Source organism: Marmota monax, unplaced genomic scaffold (genome assembly GCF_021218885.2).
Source record: "Marmota monax isolate L192 unplaced genomic scaffold, Marmota_monax_Labrador192_F-V1.1 WCK01_AAM20220418_F8-fsc00010, whole genome shotgun sequence".
In the NCBI taxonomy this organism is placed as follows: Eukaryota; Metazoa; Chordata; class Mammalia; order Rodentia; family Sciuridae; genus Marmota; species Marmota monax.
The window spans coordinates 4,544,588-4,567,611 of record NW_026692321.1 but is presented as its reverse complement, the minus strand read 5'-3'; the positions used below and the strand labels follow the sequence as shown (position 1 = coordinate 4,567,611).

The following is a 23,024-nucleotide window of genomic DNA, read 5'->3' as shown; positions in this document are numbered from 1 at the left end:
GGGTAGGAATGATGGTGGAATGATTAGACATCATTACCCTAAACATATATGAAGACATGAATGGTGTGAAAATACTGTGTACAATCAGTGACTTGAAAAACTGTGCTCTGTATGTGTAATATGAAATGAATTACATTCTGCCATCATGTATAACAAATTAGAATAAATAAATAATTTAATTTTAAAAAAAGAGAAAAGAAAAAAAATATGTGGTGTTTTTAAAAACTGAAATCTTACCAGGTACAGTGGTGCACACCTATAATCCCAGCGGCTCGGGAGGTTGAGACAGGAAGATTTTGAGATCAAAGTCAGCCTTGGCAACTTATCAAGGCCCTAAGCAACTCAGCGAGACCCTGTCTCAAAATACAAAAAAGAGCTGGGGATGTGGCTTAGTGGTTAAGTTCCCCTGGATTCAATCCCTGGTACCCAAAAGGGAAAAAAAAAAAAAATCGAAATCTCATAATCTGGTAAAGAATAATCTTGACAGTCAAAGCCCTCAAAAAACCATATTGTTATTAAAGGAAAAAACTTACTGACTAATTAACAGAAGATCAATCTCAGCTGGGTCAATCAAATCAATATAAGGAAGAGCATCCATTCCTTCTAAGCCAGGGTGGATTCCACAGTCCAACTGAAAGACAAAAAGAGACATCATCTGCTACATATTTTATGAAAACTCTCATTCAGCAAATCAGAATTTGAATCAGAAAATGGTGGGCATTTTAAAAGCCCACAGACGAATCACCACCAGATCTGACTGCTGTGAGAAGAAACTAGAAATGGGGCTCTTCCCTGCTCAGAAAAGGCATTAGAAGACAAATTCCTATGGGCAGGTCATTGAGGATTTACTTACCTTACAGGGTATTACTACTAAATCAAGATAATGCATGACTAAAAAGGTGCCAATGTCTGACATATACCCATTCTTTTAAGTCTGGGAGAATTAGAGAAGAGAAACCAAAGGAACATGAGCCACTGCCTTTCAAATAAGCACCTCAAAACCATCTCTTCTAATCCCTCTACCTCTCAGGCAAGGAAGTGGGCTCAGAGAAGTAGAGGGGCTAACTACTTAGGTAATCCAGGGCTCAATCACCACATGCTGCACAGGTGGCCAGAGCTCTTAGCACATTCAGTGAAGTCCATTACTTGCTGTCTTCCACTAGGGTGGGGAAGCTGGCTTGGCCAGACCCCCTGGGGATGGAAGTGGGGGTGCTTTCAGGAAACAATAGCTCATCAGATATAGTTGACCATTTTATAATCTTGGAATGTATCTTCTTAGTTTATTTAATGTTTTAACAAAGTACCAAGTGAAGTGTGTTTAAATTCTTCTCATTAACATTATTCATAGTAGATTATATACACTATTATATTTTTCTGGGAACTAAACAGATAACTGGTCTATTAGAAAAGACCTAAAACCCACTATAGAAAGAGCCACACTCTTAACCTCACACACGCTTAGCATGCACAAGGCCCCAGGTTCAATCCACCACCATCATGACCATAATTACCATTATTTTTCTTCCTTTGAATTCCAGAATAATACATGATCTTCCTACTTCTTGCCCAGCTCCTCTGTAAACATTCAAGGGGGAGAGGAAAAAATGATAAAAACAATCAAACTGAGTCCAAAAAATTTAAAATTTTTTTAAATAATTTAAACTGTATCCCAACTGTTGTCAGCATTCACTTAAATATTTCAAGACAGATGAAAGTTCTACAAAAACTACAAAGTAAGGAAAGAATAGCGTCCACATAAACAAAGATGAAAAGTAATCCTTGAGAGTTTAGGGATTTTGCAATTGTCAAGAGTGGTATAGTTCTGAGAAACCTGAAGGTTAAATTCAATCTTTTGAATGTTAGGATTAATTTGTGATGTATTTAAAATGTGAACTAGCAATTGTGCAGATTACATAATACTCTTAAATGTGTATTTAAGTATAAAGTCATAGTACTTTACACTCTTTTTCTTTAAGATCATAATGAGCATCTACCAAATAGCTTAAAATTACATACTTATTCATACTATGAATTTCAATTCCCTTTCCTTAAATCTTGTTCTTTTCATATATTTTATACCAATGTTTTAAATAATTCTCATTTCTATCTTCATAAAGCAACCATAGTTTCCAATTATCACTAGGCACACCTTAACTTAAATCTCACATTCTTCAATTCCTTAAGGTTCTTTGATGCCACTTCCCAGTCACAAGAGCTCATAGTTCACTCACAACTCAAAATTAAGCTTGCACTTGTTAAACACTGTCCAAATGGATACAGAAATGCCTTCTACAGGGACCCTGACCTCAAGGAACCCAGTCTACTACACAGACATGAAATGGATCTACCCAAGCTGGGATCCTAACTGAGAGCCAGCCAATAATGAAGAAAATCAAAGCACACATGGGAGCGCCCATGTACTCTTGGCCTGCCATGTTGCCTCTTAAGTGGTCCTAGCTCAGACTTCTCTTCTAACTTCCAGCTAGTTCAAACTTTCTCCCCTTTCCTAAATTTTGCAACCCTCTACTATCCTCCTCTTCTTGTGAGGCATGGGCCATCATCTGCATTTAAAAAAAAAAAAAAAAGAATAATCCAACTTCACTTACCAACTCACAAACACCTTTGCTTTTTTCCATTTCTCTTAGAACAGGTCTCTCTCTAAAGCAAATCTTCACCCTGAGTCTACGCTTTACATTCTCTTTCCTTCTGGACTGAACACTGCTATCTCACTGACATCTTCCTCACTTGCCATCAGAATCTAAACATACTAGCCCTTCTCATCCTCAAATTAAAATCCCTCAATTCTAATCTCCTTTAGTTTCTGCTTCATTTTCTTCAGTCTACGAGAAGCCAGCTTCCTAAAAGGTCTGGATATTCTGTGACCCCATTTCCTCACTTTCCATCCATTCAATTCACCATCACCTGACTCTTACCAACCACTTCTCTGAAACCTCTTTGCTGTTAAGAGAAAACCTCCATATTTGCTCTCTACTTGTTCCTTTGGCAGCTTTTGTCACCCCTAACTACTTGCTCCTTCTTTGAGCACTTCTCCTTTGGCCTCATGCCCTCTTGTCTTGCTGCCTTTCCTTCCCAGTTTTTCACCTGCTTTTGAATGCTGATATGCTGAGGGTTCCCTCCTTGGCCTTCTCAACTTCATGATCTTCATTCTCATGTTTCTGACGTGTCCATTACTAGCGTGCCTGTTTGTAGTCCAGGTTCTTTTCTTTTTTGCAGAGCTGGGCACTGAACCTAGGGCCTTGTGCATGCTAAGCAAGTGCTCTAGCACAGAACCACATTCCCAGTCTTCTTAATTCTAGGTCTCTAATATATACTCCTGACACTGGGATACTGCCAGGAACCTCACATTCAATGTCAAACTAGTTTCCACAAGCCCTCTGCATCTATCTGCTGTTTCTGGAATGCTCTGCCTTCAGATAAGATTGGCTTCTTTGTATTTTTAGGTTTCAGTTCCAATGTTGCCTTCTCACAGGCTTTTTCTTGACCTCCTCTAATTTGTTCTTCACAGCAGACCACAATCCAGCATCACTTAGGAATAATACTTACAGCTACATGAAGTTGCTATATCTGTGGCTTATTTCTCACTACTAAAATGGGAGTTTCATAAGAAAAGACATTGTTTTATTTTGTTCACTGCTGTACTGCTACAGCTACTGATCAGATAAATCTTAAGAAAGCTTGTCAAATAAATAATTGTGAGCACTGAAAATACTATGCTGAGTGAAAGAAGTCAGCACAAAAGGCCACATATTGTATGGTTCCATTTATATATCTAGAAAAGTCAAATATATAGAGGAGGAAAAATAGGTTAGTGGTTACCTAGGACAGGGGAGTTTGGGGAGAAATGAGTGAGACTGATAACTGGTACAAGGTTTCCTTCTAGAATGACGAAAATGTTTTGGAATTAGTGTGATAGTTGTACAATTTTGCAAATATACCAAAAACAACTGACTTGTACTTTAAATGAGTTATATGGTATGTGAATTATATTTCAATAAAGCTGGTACAAAACCAAATTTACTGCAAACCTAATCCACCTTCTGTATTCCTTAAGAATATGCCCAACCTAGGAATCTCAATCATCCTTATCTGAATACTCCCTTCTGCTCTGCATTCTAGAACCATCCCTACAGTAACACCTGACCAGTTAGAAAATCCTAAAGATTTCACTTCCATGCTCTCTCAAAGCCATCTCTTCCCAAACAATTTCTTTTCAAGTCCTTTATCTCTCTGATTAGAGGTTTCATCATTTTACTTGGATTATTTCAATTACATTCTAGTAGATTCCTTCTACTAAATCCACCCTTTATTCATCTGCTACACTACTGCAAGGAGTGATTTAAAATATAATTTCTAATATATCCCATGCTTGCCTAAAATCCTTTGTTTGCTTCCTTTAAATGACATAATAAATGCCCAAACTCTTTAATATAAGGGGACTTCACATGATGGACCCTGATAGACCTGTTCTACCTCATGTACTAACCTATTAGCCATAGCCTTGAGGATACTAGCCATGAATTGTGAACATTCCTGCCATGTCATTTTTTTACGTGTGCCATGTCCTCTGCCAGTATCACTCCAGTTCTCACACTGTCTTTAATTCTTACTCATTCTTTGGTATGTAGTTCACTCATCCCATTTTCTAGGAATGCATGAAATATCTTTCTCTTCAATCTTAAAAATTCCTTTTTCAGCCAGGCACGGTGGCGCATGTCTGTAATCCCAGTGGCTTGGGAGGCTAAGACAGGAGAATTGTGAGTTCAAAGTCAGTCTCAGCAACTGTGAGGCACAAAGCAACTTAGTGAGTCTCTAAACAAAATACAAAATAGGGCTGCGGATGTGGCTCAGTGGTCGAGTACCCCTGAGTTCAGTCCCCAGCACCAAAAAAAAAAAAAAAATCCCTTTTCACGGGCTGGGGTTGTGGCTCAGTGGTAGAGTGCTTGCCTAGCACCTGTGAGGCCCTGGGTTCGATCCTCAGCACCACATATAAATAAACAAAATAAAGATATTGTGTCCAACTACAACTAAAAAATAAACATTTTAAAAAATTCCCTTTTCATACTCTCTCAGCAGTTAGTGCAACGCTTACCTGTGCTCTTGTACGAGCTTTCATTTAATAAGCACCTACCAGGGTCTTTACTCCTTGCAATATGCATTATTATTCCCACATAAGGAAACAGATTCAGTGAGGCTGCTGTCCTACTAAGTGATAGAGAATGAATTTTAGGCCTGACTCCCAAGTAATTGTCTCCTATTTTTCTAAACTCTCTCCAGTACTTTCCACTCTGCACTCCAGTTGCCTCCAAAATGTTGAAACCAATGAACTCAGCCTTCTGTCTTATTTGTATCCTCAGTGCCTGGTGTAGTGCTTGTCACTTGCTCCATGTTTACAGAACACACACAAAATGACAGCTGTGAACTAAGCATCAAAGACTTGAGGCTGTGTGCCCAGTAGGGACTCAACAAATCCTTATTGAATGAATGTGTAAAGCAGATACTTTCTACTTTTTGAAAAAAGCACATTCATATGATACTAATATCTAATACTGAACAATAACCATGTTTGCACAAATTGCTCATCTACAGGAATAAGTTCTCTTTGTTTACATTTCCCCTTCTACTCAACATCCCAGAATGGAGAAGGCCAACTCCACTGAAAGACCAGTCTTCTTATGGGCACTACAGGGCTGAGTTTTTGTCCGTAACTTCTCTGCTATTTCTCACATCCACTTTCCTACCTTGTTCTGCCAGGGTCGGAGCTTTGAAGGTAAAAACTCACATCAAGTCCCTAACTTATTTCCCCTCTCTCACATCTCGGCACCATGTCACGTCCTGGAGCTAATAAAAAACGGATTTAAGGCTGGGTTGTAGCTCAGTTGGTAGCGCGTTTGCCTTGCACGTGTGAGGCACTGGGTTCGATTCTCAGCACCACATAAAAACAAACAAAATAAAGGTACTGTGTCTGATACTAAAAAATTATTAAAAAAAAAAAAAAAGGAGAGAGGCTTAGTTCTTCCTTGCACTGTCATGGCCTTCCCCAGGCCCCCCCATCACGGTCGGTTCCCTCTAGGCCTGCCCTGATGTGCGAGGTGCGGGTAGGTGCACATAACGCTTCTTACTTGAAGGCACGCGGCGGGATGAAATAATTTTTTTTTTTAACCCCAACATACCCTCCCCTAAGACTGAAGCAACGCAAATTCCCATTCAACCTAGCAGGCCATTTCCGACCAACAGCGCTCCAAACCCCTGGGGCCTGGCCGGCCTGGCCCGCAGCTGCGGGTGAGGACCGGCGGCCGCAGGCTGGAGTGGGGGCGACGGGGCCGGCCCGAAGCCCGGCTCGAAGCCCGGCTCGCTCTCACTGGGCCTGCGGCTTCACGCTCGGTCTCGCTGGTCCCTTACAGGGGTCGGATCAGCAGCTGGTCGCTCTCTTCTGCAGGAATCGCAGACATCCTGGAAGTCTGAGGAGGAGCGCGGGTGAGGGACACGCCGCCGGAGTCTTTCTGAATTACAAGCACAGCCACAGCAACTACACAAGGAAAACCCCATCCATCCAGAGGCAGCTTCCGCCACTCTGGCGCCCGCGGCACGAGGCCCCTCCCCTCAACTTCCGTCCGGAGTGCTGGCGGTGGGTGGGGGGTGCCGCCTCCAACCCAGGAACCTGGGGCGGGCCCTGAAATCCGCGCCTGCGCACCGCCTCGGGGGCGGGGCCTGGCAGAAGAGGGCAGGAGGGCTGGAAAAGGTGGTGCTGGAATTAGAACTGGAGTACCCGCGTGGGTGCTGTCGGCTGGGCGCTCCAACTCCAACTCCCTGTGAGGCGCAGGCTGCCCGGGGTTGGGTCCACGGCCGCGAGGTGAGAGCCCCGGGGTTCAGGGCCGGGCTCTCGGGCCGTGGCGGGAACGCGGCGCGAGGGAGGCGCCGGCTGTCGGGACGGATGGGTGGGGCCCTGGGGAGTCCGTGGTGTCGTGGGGACCCGCCCTCCCTCGGAGGTCCTAGATGCGGGCACCCGGGCCGGGGAGCGGCTGGGCGAGGGAGGATGCCAGAGGTCGGTTCTGTTGTGCTGAGCGGCCGAGGGCGCCGGGGCCGGAGCGCCGAGCTGTGGGCCGTTCCTGGGCCAGGTCCGCGGTGCCCGGGGCAGAGCGAGGCGAGAAGCGCACTGCCTTCTCGCGCGTGCCCTTCTCCCCTTGGCATCGCTACAGTCGGGCAAGGGTTCTGTCGTTTACTGTTGCATCCTTTGCACCGGTGACATGTACGATGCAGGTGGGTGTCTAGAAAGAGCTTTGAAGCTGGCTCTGTCTAGGTCCCAAACTTGGCCTGTCAGCTCTTAGCCTGGTGACCTTGGGCACGTCACTGGCTCTCTTGGCGCCTTGGCGACCTCTTGTGAACACGTTGTCCTACTATAATAGTGGTGGTCAGGTGAAGGGTTAGCGGTTCCTGTAGCTCTAACCAGTTCTTGGCTTCATGAACTGGTCCACTGTTGTTCGGTGGGTGTACAGAGAGTAACAGCCCTGTCTTTGGCTACTTTGGAGATAGAATTATAAGTGGTAGCAGTTCGGAATGCTGTGATTAGGTGTGTGTTCATGCTCTGAGTCCCTTAACTCAACCTGGAGAGCCGAGGTTTTTTAGAAAAGAAGCAGCCTGAAATGAAAAATAATAGCCAGTAACTAAAATGTGAGGAGCATTTCAAGTGAGAAAATGTGGGAGCAAAGTGTGGGAACATGGAGCATAGTGCTATGGAGAATCAAGGCAGCTTTGCATGGCTGAGAGATGAACTACAGGTGCAGTGGAAAATGCAGGGAGGAATGGGTCATGGAGGTCCATGCATGTCCTGAGGAAGAACTGTGACTTTAGTCTCTAACATTTCAAGCATGCTAGTAGTCTCAGATTTGTGTTTGAAAGAAATTATTTTAATCCTTTTGGCTGAAGTGTCTTGGTAGATTTAGAGTGGCAAGGAGTCCCATAGGACAAGTCCACTTATCCATGAAATATCCTCAGTAGGTTTGTGGATTCTTTAAATTATATTCCACACCCTGTATACTTGCACATTTTGTAGGTTGAGGATCTACCACTTCCATTGGATGTTGAAAAATTAGCTGTGTAGTTATCTAGTGATGATGTGGAGCCTGTTCTAGAGCTGGATTAGAGAACTCTGCAGGTATAAACAAGGGGTCTTGGTGCCTGATTAGATGTGGGAACTGAAGGATAGTGAGTGGATTTCCTGGTTGCTACCAGCAATAATATAATTTCTTAAGAGGGAGAAGTGAGGGAGGAGCAGATCTAGAGGGGAAGATGATGTGTTCAGCTTTAGACATTTTTGTGCATTTAATGAGCCTGTGGAACATCCAAGTGACAATCAGTATCTTTGGCCTCATTTTTATGCAAGAGTAATTTAAAGGCAAGAATGTTTTTCTTAAGAACATGCATCAAAATGGCAGTAGATATCAAAGTGCCCCCACCCCCACCCCCGCGCTAAGCTCCTGGATCGAAGTTGAAAAGCAAGTCTTATGGAGTTGCAAAGGCATTACAGGAGTGCCTTTATACAAATATGTGTATATATGTGTAGTCAGCTCTCCATGTCCATGAGTTCCACATTTTTGGATTCAGCCAACCCCAGATTGAAAACATTTGCAAAATATTGCATATTACTGACCATGTAAGACTTTCTTGACATTTTTCCCTAAATAATATGGTATAACCACTACTCCCCTAGCATTTACATCATATATTAGGCATGCTAAGTAATTTAGAGATGATTTAAAGTGTACAGGGAGGGGAGACACACATAGGTAATGTGTAGGTACTATGTTGCTTTGCATCAAGGGCTTGAGCATTGGGGGATTTTGGTGTCCACAGGGCTCCTGTGTTTAAATGTTACATACGAACATTTTAACCTGCTAAAGACCAGTTACTTTATGTACTTTATGCTGCTTCATTAACCCAGTTTTGTGTGGATCTGGGAATAAGGCTCTCCTGCCATTTCTCCCTTACTGAAAAGCTGTCCTCTGAAGCTTCCTGCAATAGCCATCTAACCTCTCTGTTTTGCTTTTATCCCATGCAGTTACTTTTCCACCTGTGGCCAGAGTAATTTTTAAAACCAGAAATCTAATCGTGCCCCCGACTGCCTTTTAAAAGCCTCTAGTTTTCCTATTAAACTCAAGTCAAACCACATTGTTCGCATGACCTGCCAGGCCTTCTGTCATGTTTTCTGTTTCTCCTGCCCTAGCTGCGTTGGCCTCATACTGTGCTCATACCAGCACACTTCCTGAGGCTCCTTATGCTCACCTGTATACCTGGAACATTTCCTCCACCAGTCACCTGCCCTTCTTCATTCAGGCTTCAGCTGAAGGGAGGGTCGAAAGTTCCAGGTCAATCTGGTCAACTTGTTGAGACCCTATCTCAAAATAGAAATTGGATGTGGCCCAAGCAGTAGCGCGCTCCCCTGGCATGCGTGCGGCCCGGGTTCAATCCTCAGCACCACAAAGATGTTGTGTCTGCCGAAAACTAAAAAATAAATATTAAAAAATTCTCTCTCTCTCTCTCTCTCTCTCTCTCTCTCTCTCTCCCTCTCTTTAAAAAAAATAAAAATAAAAAGCCAGTGTGTGGGAGGGGGGAGGCTGGGGTTGTGACTCAGCATTAGAGCACTCGCCTAGCGCGTCTGAGGCCCTGGGTTCGATCCTCAGCACCAAATAAAAATAAATAAATAAAACCAAGGTATTGTGTCCAACTACACCTAAAAAATAAATAAATATTTTTAAAAAAGCCAGTGTTGGAGGTGCAGATGTAGCTCAGTGGTGGGGTACCCTTGGCCCTGAGTTCAATTCCCAGTACTCCAAAACAGCCCCCTCTCTTCTCTGATCACATCCCCTCCTCCTTAACCTGCTTCAGCTTTCCTCATAGGAACTATTGTTCTCTAATAATACATTTTATGTTTGTTTTTCTTGTTGGTATATCTGCTCCCTTTAAAAATATAGCCCTTGAGGTCAGAGGCTTGACCTTTGTCTCTGATATACCTCCAGCACCTCTGAGTTGCTCACTAATCACTCAGGAATGAGTGACTGAATCAAATCTTTTCCATAAATATAGCAAAGTATAGAAAGAAAGTGGATGACAAGGCTGACTATACAAAGCTTGGGCTCAGTGGTCAGGCATGGCCAGGGGCCTACTGAGTGGACTGAGAGTGGGGTCTCCAAATACAAAGAAACCTGTGCAAGACCAGGGGCTTTTGATGTCCTCATTCTCGTTCCTTCACCAGGTGCACTGCTCCTCTGAAAGGCTTGACCGTCAGAATGGAAGGAAACTGTGGTGCAGACTGCCCTTTGTGGAGCCTTTGAAGACAATAAAATCCTGTTCACTTCCACAGTAAGCACATTTCCTGTTCTTTCTGTAGAGATAGATTTTTGGTTAAAATAAGTTAGGCTGTCTTATTCATAAATTCTCTTGAAAGTTGGGTCACAGTTCCCGCATCCATAAAATACAGATTATGTCCTCCCTTCCTGGAGCATGAGGCAGTCTGTGGCATGTTCCTGGCCTTTAGGAACATCTGTGGAACAGGTGAATGTGCCACAGGTTGCTGAGGTCCCAGGAGACAGTATGGTGGAGTTCTGTGACCTGCAACATCCTGCAGCTTAAAATTCCAAGGGGAATGTTGCTGCCAGGACATGGGAAGATATCACTAACATTTGAAAGGTATTATTTAAAAAAAAAAAAATAGACGTGTGGGGAAGGAAAGATCCACGTAGCAAGACTCTGAGTCACTTAAAGTCATCTCCTTGCCTGGCCTTACTGGAGCAGGGAGGGTGGGGGGGAACGTTTTCATGTCAGTGTTTTCCAGGTCTGGGGTTGTGGCTCAGTGGTAGAGCACTTGCCTAGCACATGGAAGGTCCTGGGTTCAATCCTCAGCACCACATAAAAATAAATGAATAAATAAAGCTATCCATGTACAACTAAAAAATAAAAAAATAAAAAAGATTTTCCAGACTTCAAGAAAAATGCTCATTTCTGAGAGGTGTGTGCCTTGTTTTAGTCCCACCAAGCATAGGGTGTGAACCTGGAGCAGGAACTGAATCCCAGCACCTGGGTGGTGAGCAGTTCAGCACGTGTTGTGCCCGTCAAGAATCAGCCAGAGTGAGAACTGAACTTGAACAGCCAAGGACGCGATCTTACCTATGTTTCCTCGATTCTCTGTAGGACAGTGTTTCTGCCTCTCAACTTATTGTTAGATGTGTATAATTTTTTTTAACGTGGTGCTGGGGTTTGAACCTGGGGCCTCACATACGCTAGGCAAGTCCTCTACCACGCAGCTACACCCAGCACAGCTTTTTGCAATTTAATAGGAAAAAAGAATGAACAAGAAGAGTATCCAGGGGAAAGTATTTCCATTTTAAGTAAAGGAGTGCATCTCAGGATGCACTCCTGAGAGTTGGAGGAATTGGTTTTTACTCCTGCAGTGCCTAGAGTGATCTGATGTTGCTTTCCTTGACGTCGCTGTTGCTAACATTGTTCTTCTAGGGCTCTTCTCTGGATCACGTGCTATGGTGAAAAATGTTTCGGAAAGGCAAAAAGCGACACAGTAGTAGCAGTTCCCAAAGTAGTGAAATCAGTACCAAGAGCAAGGTAGGGGACCTGGCCTGGAGCCGCGTACTTAGCAGAGAGAAGTGAATTCTTGCAGCTGGAGCTGCACAGAAGGCATAAACTTTGCAGGCCTCCCACAGCCTTCCAACTGCATGAATCTTCATGTCCATTTTACGCATTTTTGTTTAATTTATTATGTCTTGGTAGATTTTTCTGAAATTCTTAAATCTATTACTCTAGATGGGACACAACTAGGAATGGTCTCATTGAAACTAACACTATTTAATTTTTTTTTTAAATAATGGAAATTGCAGATATGAGGGGTATCATCTCTCGGATTTTAGAATTTGTTGTGGATATGACAATGTTTACATAGCAGTGAGATTGGTTAATAACTGTATACAAGACTTTTTAAAAGTAGCTTGAAGGCATGTATAGGTTTAATTTATGCAAAACAAACCTTTTGAATGAAAGTTTTCCCAGATCTTATTTCTTATACACATCTATGAAATGAAGCACACTGGTGAAAAACTACTATGTAAAGGATTTTTAAACTTTGACCTAAGGGTTTGTTGGTCAGTAAACCCTGGTGGTTAAGGCCTGGCCTGCTGGTGAGCCTGAGACTGCTGCAGGAAGACCCTATTGTGGACACCACATTAGAAATGACTCAAGACCTGAGGGATTTACCAAATGTGACCTGGGGTCAGTCACTTACCTCTGGCCTCTTTCCTGGTTTGTTAAACCTCACTCCCTGCCTGGCTTTCTGGACAGGGTTAATTTCAGGTTCTGTGGAAATAATAGGAAAGCAGGGTGCAGATCTTCATGGAGGACGTAAATGTAGGCATGTTGGAAAGGAGGTGGAGGGAAGGGCTTAGGCTTAGACCAAGATGACAATGCCACCTGTGTCTGGTGCTGTGTGATAGGATGAGCAGTTGCACTGACGTGGTTTTTAATGTTTGCTGGAGAGTACGTCTTCAGGAAAATCTGTTCCAGTGCGTCTGCCTGGATAATTGGCCTGATTTTATATGTGTTGGCTCAACAGCATAATGTGAATATGTTTAGTAGTGGAATTCAGCGAGTTCAGGGCTTCTCACTGTGTATGCTTCTTCTTGACTTGCTCTCCACTCCTCAGTCTGTAGATTCCAGCCTTGGGGGCCTGTCCCGATCCAGCACTGTGGCCAGCCTCGATACAGACTCCACCAAAAGCTCAGGTGCGTAAGAGGAATGACCCCACGCATCGATGGCTCTGCTTGGATATTTTGCCGGATGGCAGTTCTTTCGCATTTCCAGTTTTCTTCCTTTCTTCTGCCTTTTTTTTTTTTGCCCTGGGTATTGAACTCAGGGTGATTTACCACTGAGCCACATGCCAGTCCTTTTTATTTTTTGAGATAGGGTCTCACTAAGTTACCTAGGGCCTTCTAATTTGCTAAGGCTGTCTTCCAACTAGCTATCCTCCCATTTCAGCCTCCGGAGTCCCTGGGATTACAGGCGAAAACCACCACATGTGCTTCCTCTACCACTTTTGACTAGAGTTTAGAAATGGACCAAAATTTGCTGGGATGCAGTTTGAGGGTGTGGTGTGGTTGGTGAAAATGCAGGCCCTCGAGCTAGGCTCAGGCACATGTGCAAAGTGTTCTTTGTGGGACCTAGAGCAAAAATGTTTGAAAACATCATGTGGCCATAATTTAGAATTTCAAAATATCATTTTAAGGACTAGAGTGGCAGAGAGTGGATTATACTGGACTCAGGTTGTTTATGAGAACAAGACAAATATACTGGTGATAAATGTTACAGAGCCATTTACCTTGAGGGCTACCTGGAGATATACTAGCTCATGACCAGCAGGAATACAGGTAATTATCACAGATCCTCACAGACTGTTTGCAGGTATCTGATAGTAGCTCCTTAGAAATCAAAATGTGATTCCTATCCAAGCTCTATAAATAAATAGCTGGTAACTAATTGGAAATACTTATATTAATTTTCTTTTCTAAAATAGAATCATAGTCATAGACTAATTGATCTAAAAAAGAGAATGTTGTATCATAAAGTCCATTATCTTTACTTCTAGACACTTAAGTTTTTAAAAATCTCGTGATTTTTTTATTACACAACACAATCTAAAAGTAATCAGATAATGTTTTCTTAGCAGGATATCATATGTCACTTGTAATAAGTTGTATTGGCTAGATTTTACAGCGCACACCAGTTGTTGTAATGAGGGACTTTCTTGTCTGGCATTATTCCATCTACTTTAAGAAAAAAAAACAAAACCTTGGTCTTCTCTGACTAAATGGTAGTGAAAGAGCAGATACCCTGAATCAGGAGAGAAAGTTGTAGTGAAGAGAGATAGAAACCAAAAATAAGCATCATTATGCATTATAAAAATAATCAGCTGGGTATGGTTGTGCATGCCTCTAATCCCAGTGGCTTGGGACGCTGAAGCAGGAGGATCATAAGTTCAAAGCCAGCCTCAGAAATTTAGCAAGGCCCCAAGCAACTTAATTAGACCCTGTCTCAAAATAAAATAAATTAAAAAAAAGGGCTGAGTATGTAGCCCAGTGGTTTAGCTTCCCTGGGTTCAATCTCAAGTACCAAAAAGTACCCAATCATTGAATCGTTGTCTAGTTGACCTTTCTTTCTCCCATTCATTGCTTTGATATGAAGGTTATCAATATTACTTTATTTCTAATATTGAGGTCTTTATACATTTAGTACACTGTGAGTTGCTAAGGAAAAAAAAATCAATGAAATGTTAAGTTCTTCCCTATTACATCAAGAAATTTTGCATCTTAAAATTTTATAATTAAAGATCATATTCTAATGAAAGTCTATTTTTGATTTGGGCAGGGACTGAGGAAATCCTGCAAAGCAAGTATTTCTTTTGAAGTCTCATCATCACAATTTTTTTTTTTTTTTTTCACCTTTAGGACAAAGCAACAATAACTTAGATACTTGTGCAGAATTTCGAGTAAAGTATGTTGGTGCCATTGAGAAGCTGAAACTCTCTGAGGAAAAAGTCCTGGAAGGACCACTAGACCTGATAAATTATATAGATGTTGCCCAGGTAAAAAGAAAAAAGATTGTTTTTTTCAGTTTAAAGCCTGTGGTTATGAGACCAAACTGGTGACATGGCCTTGGATAATACATTTGCTCTTGGTCACTGGATGGCGCTCTTCTGTCTTTTGATGAAGTACGCTGTCATCCTGGGCCAGAGCTTGGTGGCCCTGGTTTATACAAGATGCCCTGAAGATCAAGTTTCACAGAAAGGGTTTCTCCCTTCACACAGACAGCTTTTCACTTTCCTGGTGTAGACCGACATCTTATTTAGGAACAGAAGTTGTGACTGCTTCCACCCTATAGGTTTTTCTTTGAAACAACCTGGCAGATGTTTGCCCCACAACTAGTTTCATCTCTTTGGAAACTTACTCATAGCACTGTTGACCTAACATGTCTACTTATTTCACACCCTATTTCCTCAACGAGAATTGAGGTGAAGTGGGTTTCAAAAATATATCATCATGCAGGAAAATTAAGAATGCAATTGAAGATAAATCAAAGCTATAAAGTCAATGCATAAAATGTCATAAGATCTGTATACTCCTGAGGTGGAAGTGGATAAAACAAGGCTTACATAGTTAGTTAATTTTAAGTATGCACAATCTTTTTAATCATGGGGATATTAAATGTAATGACTCATATCTTCATGAAAATAAAGGAAGTTATTTCTGTCTAGAAGGAAATAAGTGAATCTAATTTGCCATTTAACAGAAAATTCTTGGTAGCCTGGACTAATTCAATTAGTTATCCCTGCACTTAGCTTGGAATTTAAAGTCATTCCGGCCAGGCACAGTGGCACATGCTTGTAATCCTAGTGGCTCAGGATGCTCAGGCAGGATTGTGAATTCAAGGCCAGCCTCAGCAAGTTAGTGAGGCCCTAAGCAACTCAATGTGACCCTGTTTCTAAATAAAATATATAAAAAAGAGCTAGGGATGTGGCTCAGTGGTTAAACACTTCTGGAATCAATCTCTGGTTCCAAAAAAATAAATAAAAGTTAAAGTCATGCCAACAAAGCATAAGCAACTACTAATCCCAGTAAAGTATCATGTGGAAAGATTGCTGATGTTTCCCCTCAGAAGTATAATAGAGTGATTTTCATTTCTATGAGGATTGCTACATTTCTCATAAAGCCATAGAATATGAATATATATATATATATATATATATATATATATATATATATATATAATTTAGTTGTAGGTGGACACAATAGTCTTTATTTTATTTTTATGTGTTGCTGAGGATCAAACCCAGTGCCTCACACGCGCCAGGAGAGCACTCTACCACTCAGCCCCAGCCCCAGCCCTGAGCCATAGAATTTTTGCTTGTTAAAATGCCATTATTAACAATAGCATTACTATTATCCAGTGTTTTTAAAACTCACTGTGAGATATGAATTTTCAATATAACATCATAGTGGCCCAACAGTTAAGGTGTTTGGATAGTTATTGACTATGATTCAGTGTTCTGCAAAAACATTTACAGTACAGAACATCTGCTGACTGCCAATATTTAGTGAAGACAAATTAGGCATATAAAACCAGGTAATCTGCTAGGGCAGTCTTCAGGCCTCCTGTGCTATTTCACTTATTTCTGAACAGCTCAAAATGCTGATGAACATGTTTATGTTCATTGGCAGCCTCTCCTGTAGCCCCAGGTGTGGGAGAGCCTGGCATCTTGCCCTCTAGGTAGGACAGAAAATGATGAGAAGGATGGTTTCTGTGGCCTCTCTTCCCCATCAGTCCATGTCCTGGCACTGATGTAAGCTTCTAAGTATTTTAAAATCTAAATCAAGACCTTCATTTTCTTACGTAATCATTTTAAGCTCATCTGCCTCAGTGAAATATCTCAGTTTGGAATTAGGGTTCACACCAAGACAAAGGAGTAGAACAGTGTGTGGGAAGTAGACTGAGCTCAATTTGTGGACTGTGAAAGTTCAAAGATGGGGAGATTTTTCTTCTGCCTTTTTGGGGAGAAGTTGTCTACTGTGTACCCCACATTCGCTAAAGGGCTTGCGGTTGTGACAACCAGATACTAAGTGACTCAAAAGACTTAAGACTTTAATGTATATCGTATTTTATTTCTACTTTAAAGCAAGATGGAAAGTTGCCTTTTGTTCCTCTGGAGGAAGAATTTATTATGGGAGTTTCCAAGTATGGGATAAAAGTATCAACGTCAGATCAGTATGTAAGTAATATCATTTATTAAGGAAAACTTTTTTAGCAAATAGGGAATCCAGGCCTTTCAGTTAGGTCTCCTGTGTGCATTAGTGGCTGGCAGCTGTTCTTAAATGGGACCATTTCTTAGGGTGAGCAGGGACTTCCTTTGTAAGTTGTGTACACGCAGCACCCCAACCCCAGGTATCAAAAAATAAATAAATAAAAGTTAAAGTCATGCCAACAAAGCATAAGCAACTAGTAATCTCAGTAAAGTATCATGTGGAAAGATTGCTGATGTTTCCCCTCAGAAGTATAATAGAGTGATTTTCACTCTATTATAAAAGTGAGACTTTTTAAACTGAGGATCCTATGTCAGTCAAGAGCAGCTGGCTAGGAAGCCTGGACAGAGATGAGACTGGACCTGGTTCCTGGCCCTGGGTTTGAGTTGGGAAGGTGTGGGCCTGAAGCACACTGCCTCCTAACTGGCCACACCAGCATGTCCTGGTGGGTGAGATGCCACACAGCTGCTTTCTGTCAGATCCAAGGATGTGCTGCTGAGCCTCCCATGTCCCACCTGTGAGAATGTCATTAGAACTGAGATACTGAAAACAGCCAGGACCTCTCTGACGGCCTGATCTCTGCAGGACGTGTTACACAGGCATGCTCTGTATTTAATCATCCGGATGGTGTGTTATGATGACGGCCTCGGGGCAGGAAAAAGCTTACTGGCTCTTAAGACCACAGATGCAAGTAATGAAGAATACAGCCTGTGGGTCTATCAGTGCCACAGCCTGGTAAGACTTTTGAGTTACTGTGGTTGGTCCCTTATTCCCCCAGTGCCCAAACTGAGACTATATGTGTACTGCTTGTTCAAGGACTGGGGAAACGCTCTCCATTGTGTACTTAATACCTGGCCTCAGAATGAGTGCGTGCACCCAGGAGCTTAGGGCAGCCAGGTAGGTGTCCAGGCATTCGGCAGGCTGCCAGCTTATTTCTGGCAGGTCCAGGAGTCACCTGTGCCTGAACCTAACATTCTCAGTAAACATTAAGTGGGTGAGGAAGAGTGTGCCCTCTGTCACCAGAGGCTCCCTCCATTCCTGTGTGTGGTCCTCACCCTGCTCTCAGGCACAGTGCTGTTTATTGTCTGCACTGCTCCTAGGAAGGGGGCCCATGTGGCGGGGAGCTCCAGGCACGGGCACATGTTGAGGTGTAGGGTTGGAAGAGAAACCTGTTTAAAGGGCCAGGTGAGGCCCCTGCTGGTCAGGCCAGGTTTAGGAAGAGACGTGTGCGCTCCACTCTTACTGCACCTTCTTGTGCAACACAGGAACAAGCACAGGCAATCTGCAAAGTTTTGTCCACTGCGTTTGACGCCGTGTTAACCTCTGAGAAATCCTGAACTCTGCACTCAGGTGAAGGAAGCCAACCTCACCCGAGAGTCCACTTGTTTTCTCTCATCTGCTTTCAATCTGCAATGCTGAACTATTACAGAAAGATGAGGTGATGCCCTGCTCCAATTTTCTGAAGAAAGTGCAATGTCTACACTATTGACCATTTGTTTTTGTATTAAAATATGTCTAATTAAACATGTGAGTTGACTCTCAATGAACTATCTACTTTCTGGGAGTAAAAGAACCCCATCCAGTCATTTGAAAATGCAAATCAGCTTGACACTGAAGTGTCATGTAAGTTCCCTCTGAATAATATGGAGGATATGCCTGAGGAAGACTGAGGAACCCCACCCCATGTGGCTTCCCAGTGACATGGTATCACTGGTTTGGAGGGAGAGGCAGGCAGAGCTCATGCTGGCTTGGAACAGTGGCACTGTCAACTTAAGACATGAAGTAAATTTTCAGGAGTGTGTTGGCAAGATTATACGTGTTTATCTCAGAGTTAAGAGCACTTTAAAAGATTACTACTCATGCTAAACGTATATGTTTAAAGGATCTCATGAATAGTGCACTAGTATACTTATTTGTTTTTAAAAAAGGACTGAATATTTAACACTTTAAAAATAAGACCACATCCATTTAAAAGTACTTTATTTTTTTTTCCAGTCAAATGACTAGTTAACAAGAAGAGTAAACTTGAATTAAACATGCTCTAATTATACATCACTGCATTAAGGACAATGAAAATAAGAATCAGTTTAGGTTATACAATATATACAGTTGCGCTGCAACTAGACCAAAGTAATCAAGTTAATGAACTGAGTATCATACATCTCAAAATAGCATTCTAGGCTGCGTGTCCATATCCGCCCTTAACAGGTCCCACAGGAACGACTAATCTGTGCACCTGTTTCTGAGTCGCCATCCCTAGAAATCAGACCTGGTGGAAAAGTGGCATGCCAAATGCCAGAATCCTGCAGCTGAAGTTTATGAAACATAAACTTTAAATAGATATCTACAGTGTCTCCTTTCTCAGTTTTTTTTCCTTTTTTTGAATTTGCAAAGAGCAAATAACTAGGAAAGGATACTAGTAGGGAAATTAATAGAATTTCTCCTCTGGCAAAAGTATTATTAATTACTGCACAATAGCACCACCAAATTGTAGACTGGAAAAATATTTCCTAGGAATTCATGTACCAGGGAACCTGGTGTTTGGTTTGGGTCTGGAGTTCAAATGTTCGTGTGAGTCAACTTGATTGCTTAGCAGGCACCAGGTCGTCAGAGGCTGACGATAAGGTACAGATGCGGGAGGTTGTTCCCCAGTTAGGAGACGTGTGCTGTGCAAAATACATCTGTTCACTCTTAAATCTATGAGAAGTTGGCCAAGTGAAGGGTTCAAACAACAGAAATTAACAAGTAGTGAAAATAGATGTAGTGCTTTAAAAAAAAAAAAGGCTTACAGATAGAACACGTTTTTACTGGAATGTTGAAAGGCAAAAAGCAATTGCTATACAACATCATACAACATTCCAGTTTGTTGTGTCTTCCTTGATCATAGCAAACAAAACACGCCAAGGGGGGCGGAAAAAAGAGACTCCACACGTAAGAGTCTTATATAATAAAAAGACAAGCTGCTTCAATCAAATGTACCATCATAACAAATGCAACAAGAGCACTTTTGCCTTGCTTTCCAAGCCTATAAATTTATTCCTTTACTTTTGTTCCAAGTCCAAGTGGGCATCACATGCCTATTTATTCTGAAAGAGTGCCAAAATTTCCAATAATCCTACTATGAATCTTATGCTCATGATTACTAGAGGTATGACAGTCAAGTTCATTAAACTAATGAGTTTTGATTCTACCGTATACAACCTAATTCCCACCCCTTCCCCAAGTAGTGTACGTTCAGGAGTGACATGATGGCCTTAGATAGTAGAACTGGGATGTGTGGGAGAACTGTATTACCTGGGACCTACAGATTTCTGATATGCTCTTGAGTACAAACAAAGGGACAGGTTAGATTTCAAGACTTACAGTGTAGCTACCATTCCTGTTGGCATATTATATAAATACAAGACACTAAGCTGAGTGAATGTCCTCGCAAGCTAGGAAGGGAAGGCAGTGACTACAGGAAACAGCAGGGAACGTGGTTCTGTTCCAGGGTCTGAGCCACAGTATTCTACTTGTGTACATTTGCTTTCTTGAATGATAGGGGAAGTTGAAGAAGGCAAATTCCAAAACACCTACAGCATAGAAGCTAGTTTAAAGAACTGTTTTGCAATCCATCATCCTTAGTTTTTAACCAATTTCAGGAAATGCAGTTTATATAACCTCCTGGAATGGCATGAACTTCTGTGACTGTTTGCTGTAATAACCCATCAGTAGTTCTGCTAAGTTTGATTGTTCACAACAGATCATAAACACATGCAGAAGCCGTGATGGGTGCAACCTCACAGGTTAGGGCTAGAAAGTACAAGGCTAATATGTAAATTTCCAAGTTGCTTTAAATGGACACTGGGTGGGTTTCAAAAGAATAAGTGTCTTTAAAGGTGAACTGATGGCATTTTAAGGAGAGTCCAGGACTTTTGAAGCAGCAGTTTACTGGCTTCCTAAAATAATAACCATGCTACTGGTCACAACTCCAGAATTGGGCCAAGGAAAGCAGGAATAATTTTCAATATTCCTCATTGACCATCTTGTAAGTTTAGCAGTAGATGCATCCTACAGATGCAGGATCTCAGTTATGTAGTTAAAATAACTTCAGTTCACCTTTTATGAAATTCAGTTTTTCCTAATAAAAGTATAGCAATGTTTCATGAAAACTACAAATTATAAAAACAATTCACTTAATATATATAAAATTGCCTTTGAACTCTTAAAACTTAACAGTGAGAGAAAATGAGCTACCATGAAAACGGGTTTTCTGGCAAGAATTTTGGTACCAGTAATGAAACAAGAACATAACTGTTAAGGAAAGGCTTTTGTTCAGTAGCAATTCAGTCAGCAATAAAGTGCACAAATGATACAGGGAATGCTCCTTTGCGACTGGGATCTCCATCGATGTGGCCAATCTGAAATGAATAAAAATTTGGATTGTCACAAAAATTTCAAATTTAGCAGCTTTGGAGAGCATTATAGCACTTGAAAAGGAGGCCTGGGAAGAGGATACCTGTGTTCAGAATGATTTCTGCTGCCAAAGACTGACTGGGTAGAACAGCTGTGTTAACGTTATTCTTTCTTTCTTGCTCCCCTTCATGTTTGCAATAGAGTGTGGCTCCCACACTCAAGGACCTCACATGACCCTGAGATGTGTGGGTAATGCTGGGGGCATGCGGGGTGCTGGCTGGTCACCACTCCCCACTTAGCTTATTTTTAGTGAATGAAAAAACTGTCAGAAGTTTGTCTCGACCTTTCTTTCTTTCTTTCTTTTTTTTGTGGGGTGCTAAGGATTGAACCAGGGCCCTGCACATGCTAAAATGCCCTACCACTGAGCCACTCCCTAGTTCTGAAACTGTCAGAAGTCTGTTGGCTGCAAAGTCATAGGATGTGGACAAGGTGTTCATTTAAATCTCACCATGCATTTGTGGAAAGCTTCAAGAAAAACCCATTTATTTTTTACTCTGGGTAGATTATATAAATTAGACCCAAGTATGATTTCAACAATGTAAATTACGAAGGCAAATAAAAGCCTAGAAGAAAATTGTCAAAATATAAATGGTGGTGGGACTGGGGTTGTGGCTCAGTGGTAGAGTACTTGCCGCGCATGCGTGAGACACTGGATTCGATCCTCAGCACCACATAATAAATAAATAAGTAAGTAAATAAATAAATAAAGGTATTGTGTCCAGCTACAATTTTTATATATATATAGGGTTTTTTTAGGAGGACAGGCTGGTTATGGGCAACATTTTCTTTCTTCATTATACCTTTCTATTCTCCAAGGCTTTGGAGACAACAGGCATTTTCTGTACGACTAAGCCTGTTGCCTGGCTGGAGTCCCATCCATAAGGTGGGCTGTCGGCAGGGATAGGACCAGACCAGACCTGTTTCCTTCTGCCCACTGGCTCCTTACCCAGCCCAGCCACATGCCTGGAGCCCAGCAGAACCAAGAGCTGCGGCTCCTGCTGCTGCCTGTGCTGGGCAAAGAAGACAGAAGGAGCCCTTGACCCATAAGCACTTTTCACCTCTCAGAAGCCCAAGGCCCCAGAAAGATGGGTGGACATAGCCAATGGCAGTGCTACAAGGCCGAGAGACCAAAGGCCCTGGAGGCAGAGAACTCAGGGTGGAAAAGGGCGGGAGCTCTGCTGGGGACGGCAACTAGGGGCAGCGTCAAGACTCCTTGCATTTGACAAAGTAAAGCAACTTCGCTGAATCGTGTCCATGGCATCAGCTGAGCTGTCTGGTCTCTGAGATCAGGCTACAGAGCCAGGCCTACGTAACCACCAGGGGGCAGAGGCCACCTGGCGCTTTACGCATGTACTTCCTTCCAGTTATGGAATCCTCCACCTCAGCTGAGGACCCCTGCCTCTCCAGGGGGTCATCATGTCATTCTGCCACAGGGCTGTGGGCAACTCCCTTTCACAGAGGTGTCAGCCAGGCCCCAGTCCATCAATGGCAGAGTCTGATTTTCTAGGACCCCTGGGGGAGGACCTGTGCCCACCCTCCTCCTGCACCAGGAGGCCTTAGGACCAGCCCAGCCCTAGGGGCTCTGCCCTGAGGCCGCCTTCCACTGGAGGTCGCGCTATACTGCTCTGGCCATGGGGATCATTAACTTGCAAAGTCGAGGTTTCCAAGTACAGGGGTCTCATTTCAGGTCCTCGGGGTGCT

General features: G+C 42.6%; 3 protein-coding genes across 11 annotated transcripts in view; 1 reads left to right on the top strand and 2 right to left on the bottom strand.

Moving 5' to 3' along the window:
* Cpsf3 (cleavage and polyadenylation specific factor 3) overlaps nt 1-6,618 on the bottom strand; it is a 35,735-nt gene extending 29,117 nt beyond the window's left edge. For 2 of the 3 annotated variants that reach the window (XM_058578354.1, XM_046441225.2), the window contains exons 1-3: nt 6,421-6,618; nt 1,512-1,575; nt 534-631 (exon numbers count right to left, since the gene is read on the bottom strand). In XM_058578354.1, coding sequence (XP_058434337.1) covers nt 534-631; nt 1,512-1,575; nt 6,421-6,470 — 212 coding nt within the window. In that variant the 5' untranslated portion in view covers nt 6,471-6,618. The remainder of the gene's footprint in view (nt 1-533; nt 632-1,511; nt 1,576-6,420) is intronic. The other variant, XM_046441224.2, reaches the window with a different exon arrangement.
* A 97-nt stretch (nt 6,619-6,715) lies between these two features.
* Itgb1bp1 (integrin subunit beta 1 binding protein 1) lies at nt 6,716-18,392 on the top strand. Of its 2 annotated transcripts, none has more exons than XM_046441227.1 (8): nt 6,716-6,871; nt 10,271-10,377; nt 11,527-11,631; nt 12,722-12,800; nt 14,520-14,656; nt 16,745-16,837; nt 17,454-17,603; nt 18,134-18,392. In XM_046441227.1, the coding sequence occupies exons 3-8, from the start codon at nt 11,560-11,562 to the stop codon at nt 18,203-18,205; spliced, it is 603 nt and encodes a 200-aa protein (XP_046297183.1). In that variant the 5' UTR covers nt 6,716-6,871; nt 10,271-10,377; nt 11,527-11,559; the 3' UTR covers nt 18,206-18,392. The 2 variants fall into 2 exon arrangements, with proteins under 2 accessions (XP_046297183.1, XP_046297184.1); XM_046441228.2 differs by lacking the exon at nt 6,716-6,871 and adding an exon at nt 7,034-7,278.
* A 439-nt stretch (nt 18,393-18,831) lies between these two features.
* Asap2 (ArfGAP with SH3 domain, ankyrin repeat and PH domain 2) overlaps nt 18,832-23,024 on the bottom strand; it is a 151,866-nt gene continuing 147,673 nt past the window's right edge. For all 6 annotated transcript variants that reach the window (XM_046441218.2, XM_046441219.2, XM_058578353.1 and 3 more), the window contains one exon: nt 18,832-21,268. In XM_046441218.2, coding sequence (XP_046297174.1) covers nt 21,194-21,268 — 75 coding nt within the window. In that variant the 3' untranslated portion in view covers nt 18,832-21,193. The remainder of the gene's footprint in view (nt 21,269-23,024) is intronic.

Coding starts and splice junctions, on each gene's coding strand:
- Itgb1bp1 (XM_046441227.1), top strand. CDS start 11,560: ATGTTTCGGAAAGGCAAAAAGCGACACAGTAGTAGCAGTTCCCAAAGT. Junction 11,632..12,721: donor AAATCAGTACCAAGAGCAAG/GTAGGGGACCTG, acceptor TCCACTCCTCAG/TCTGTAGATTCCAGCCTTGG. Junction 12,801..14,519: donor AGACTCCACCAAAAGCTCAG/GTGCGTAAGAGG, acceptor TTTCACCTTTAG/GACAAAGCAACAATAACTTA.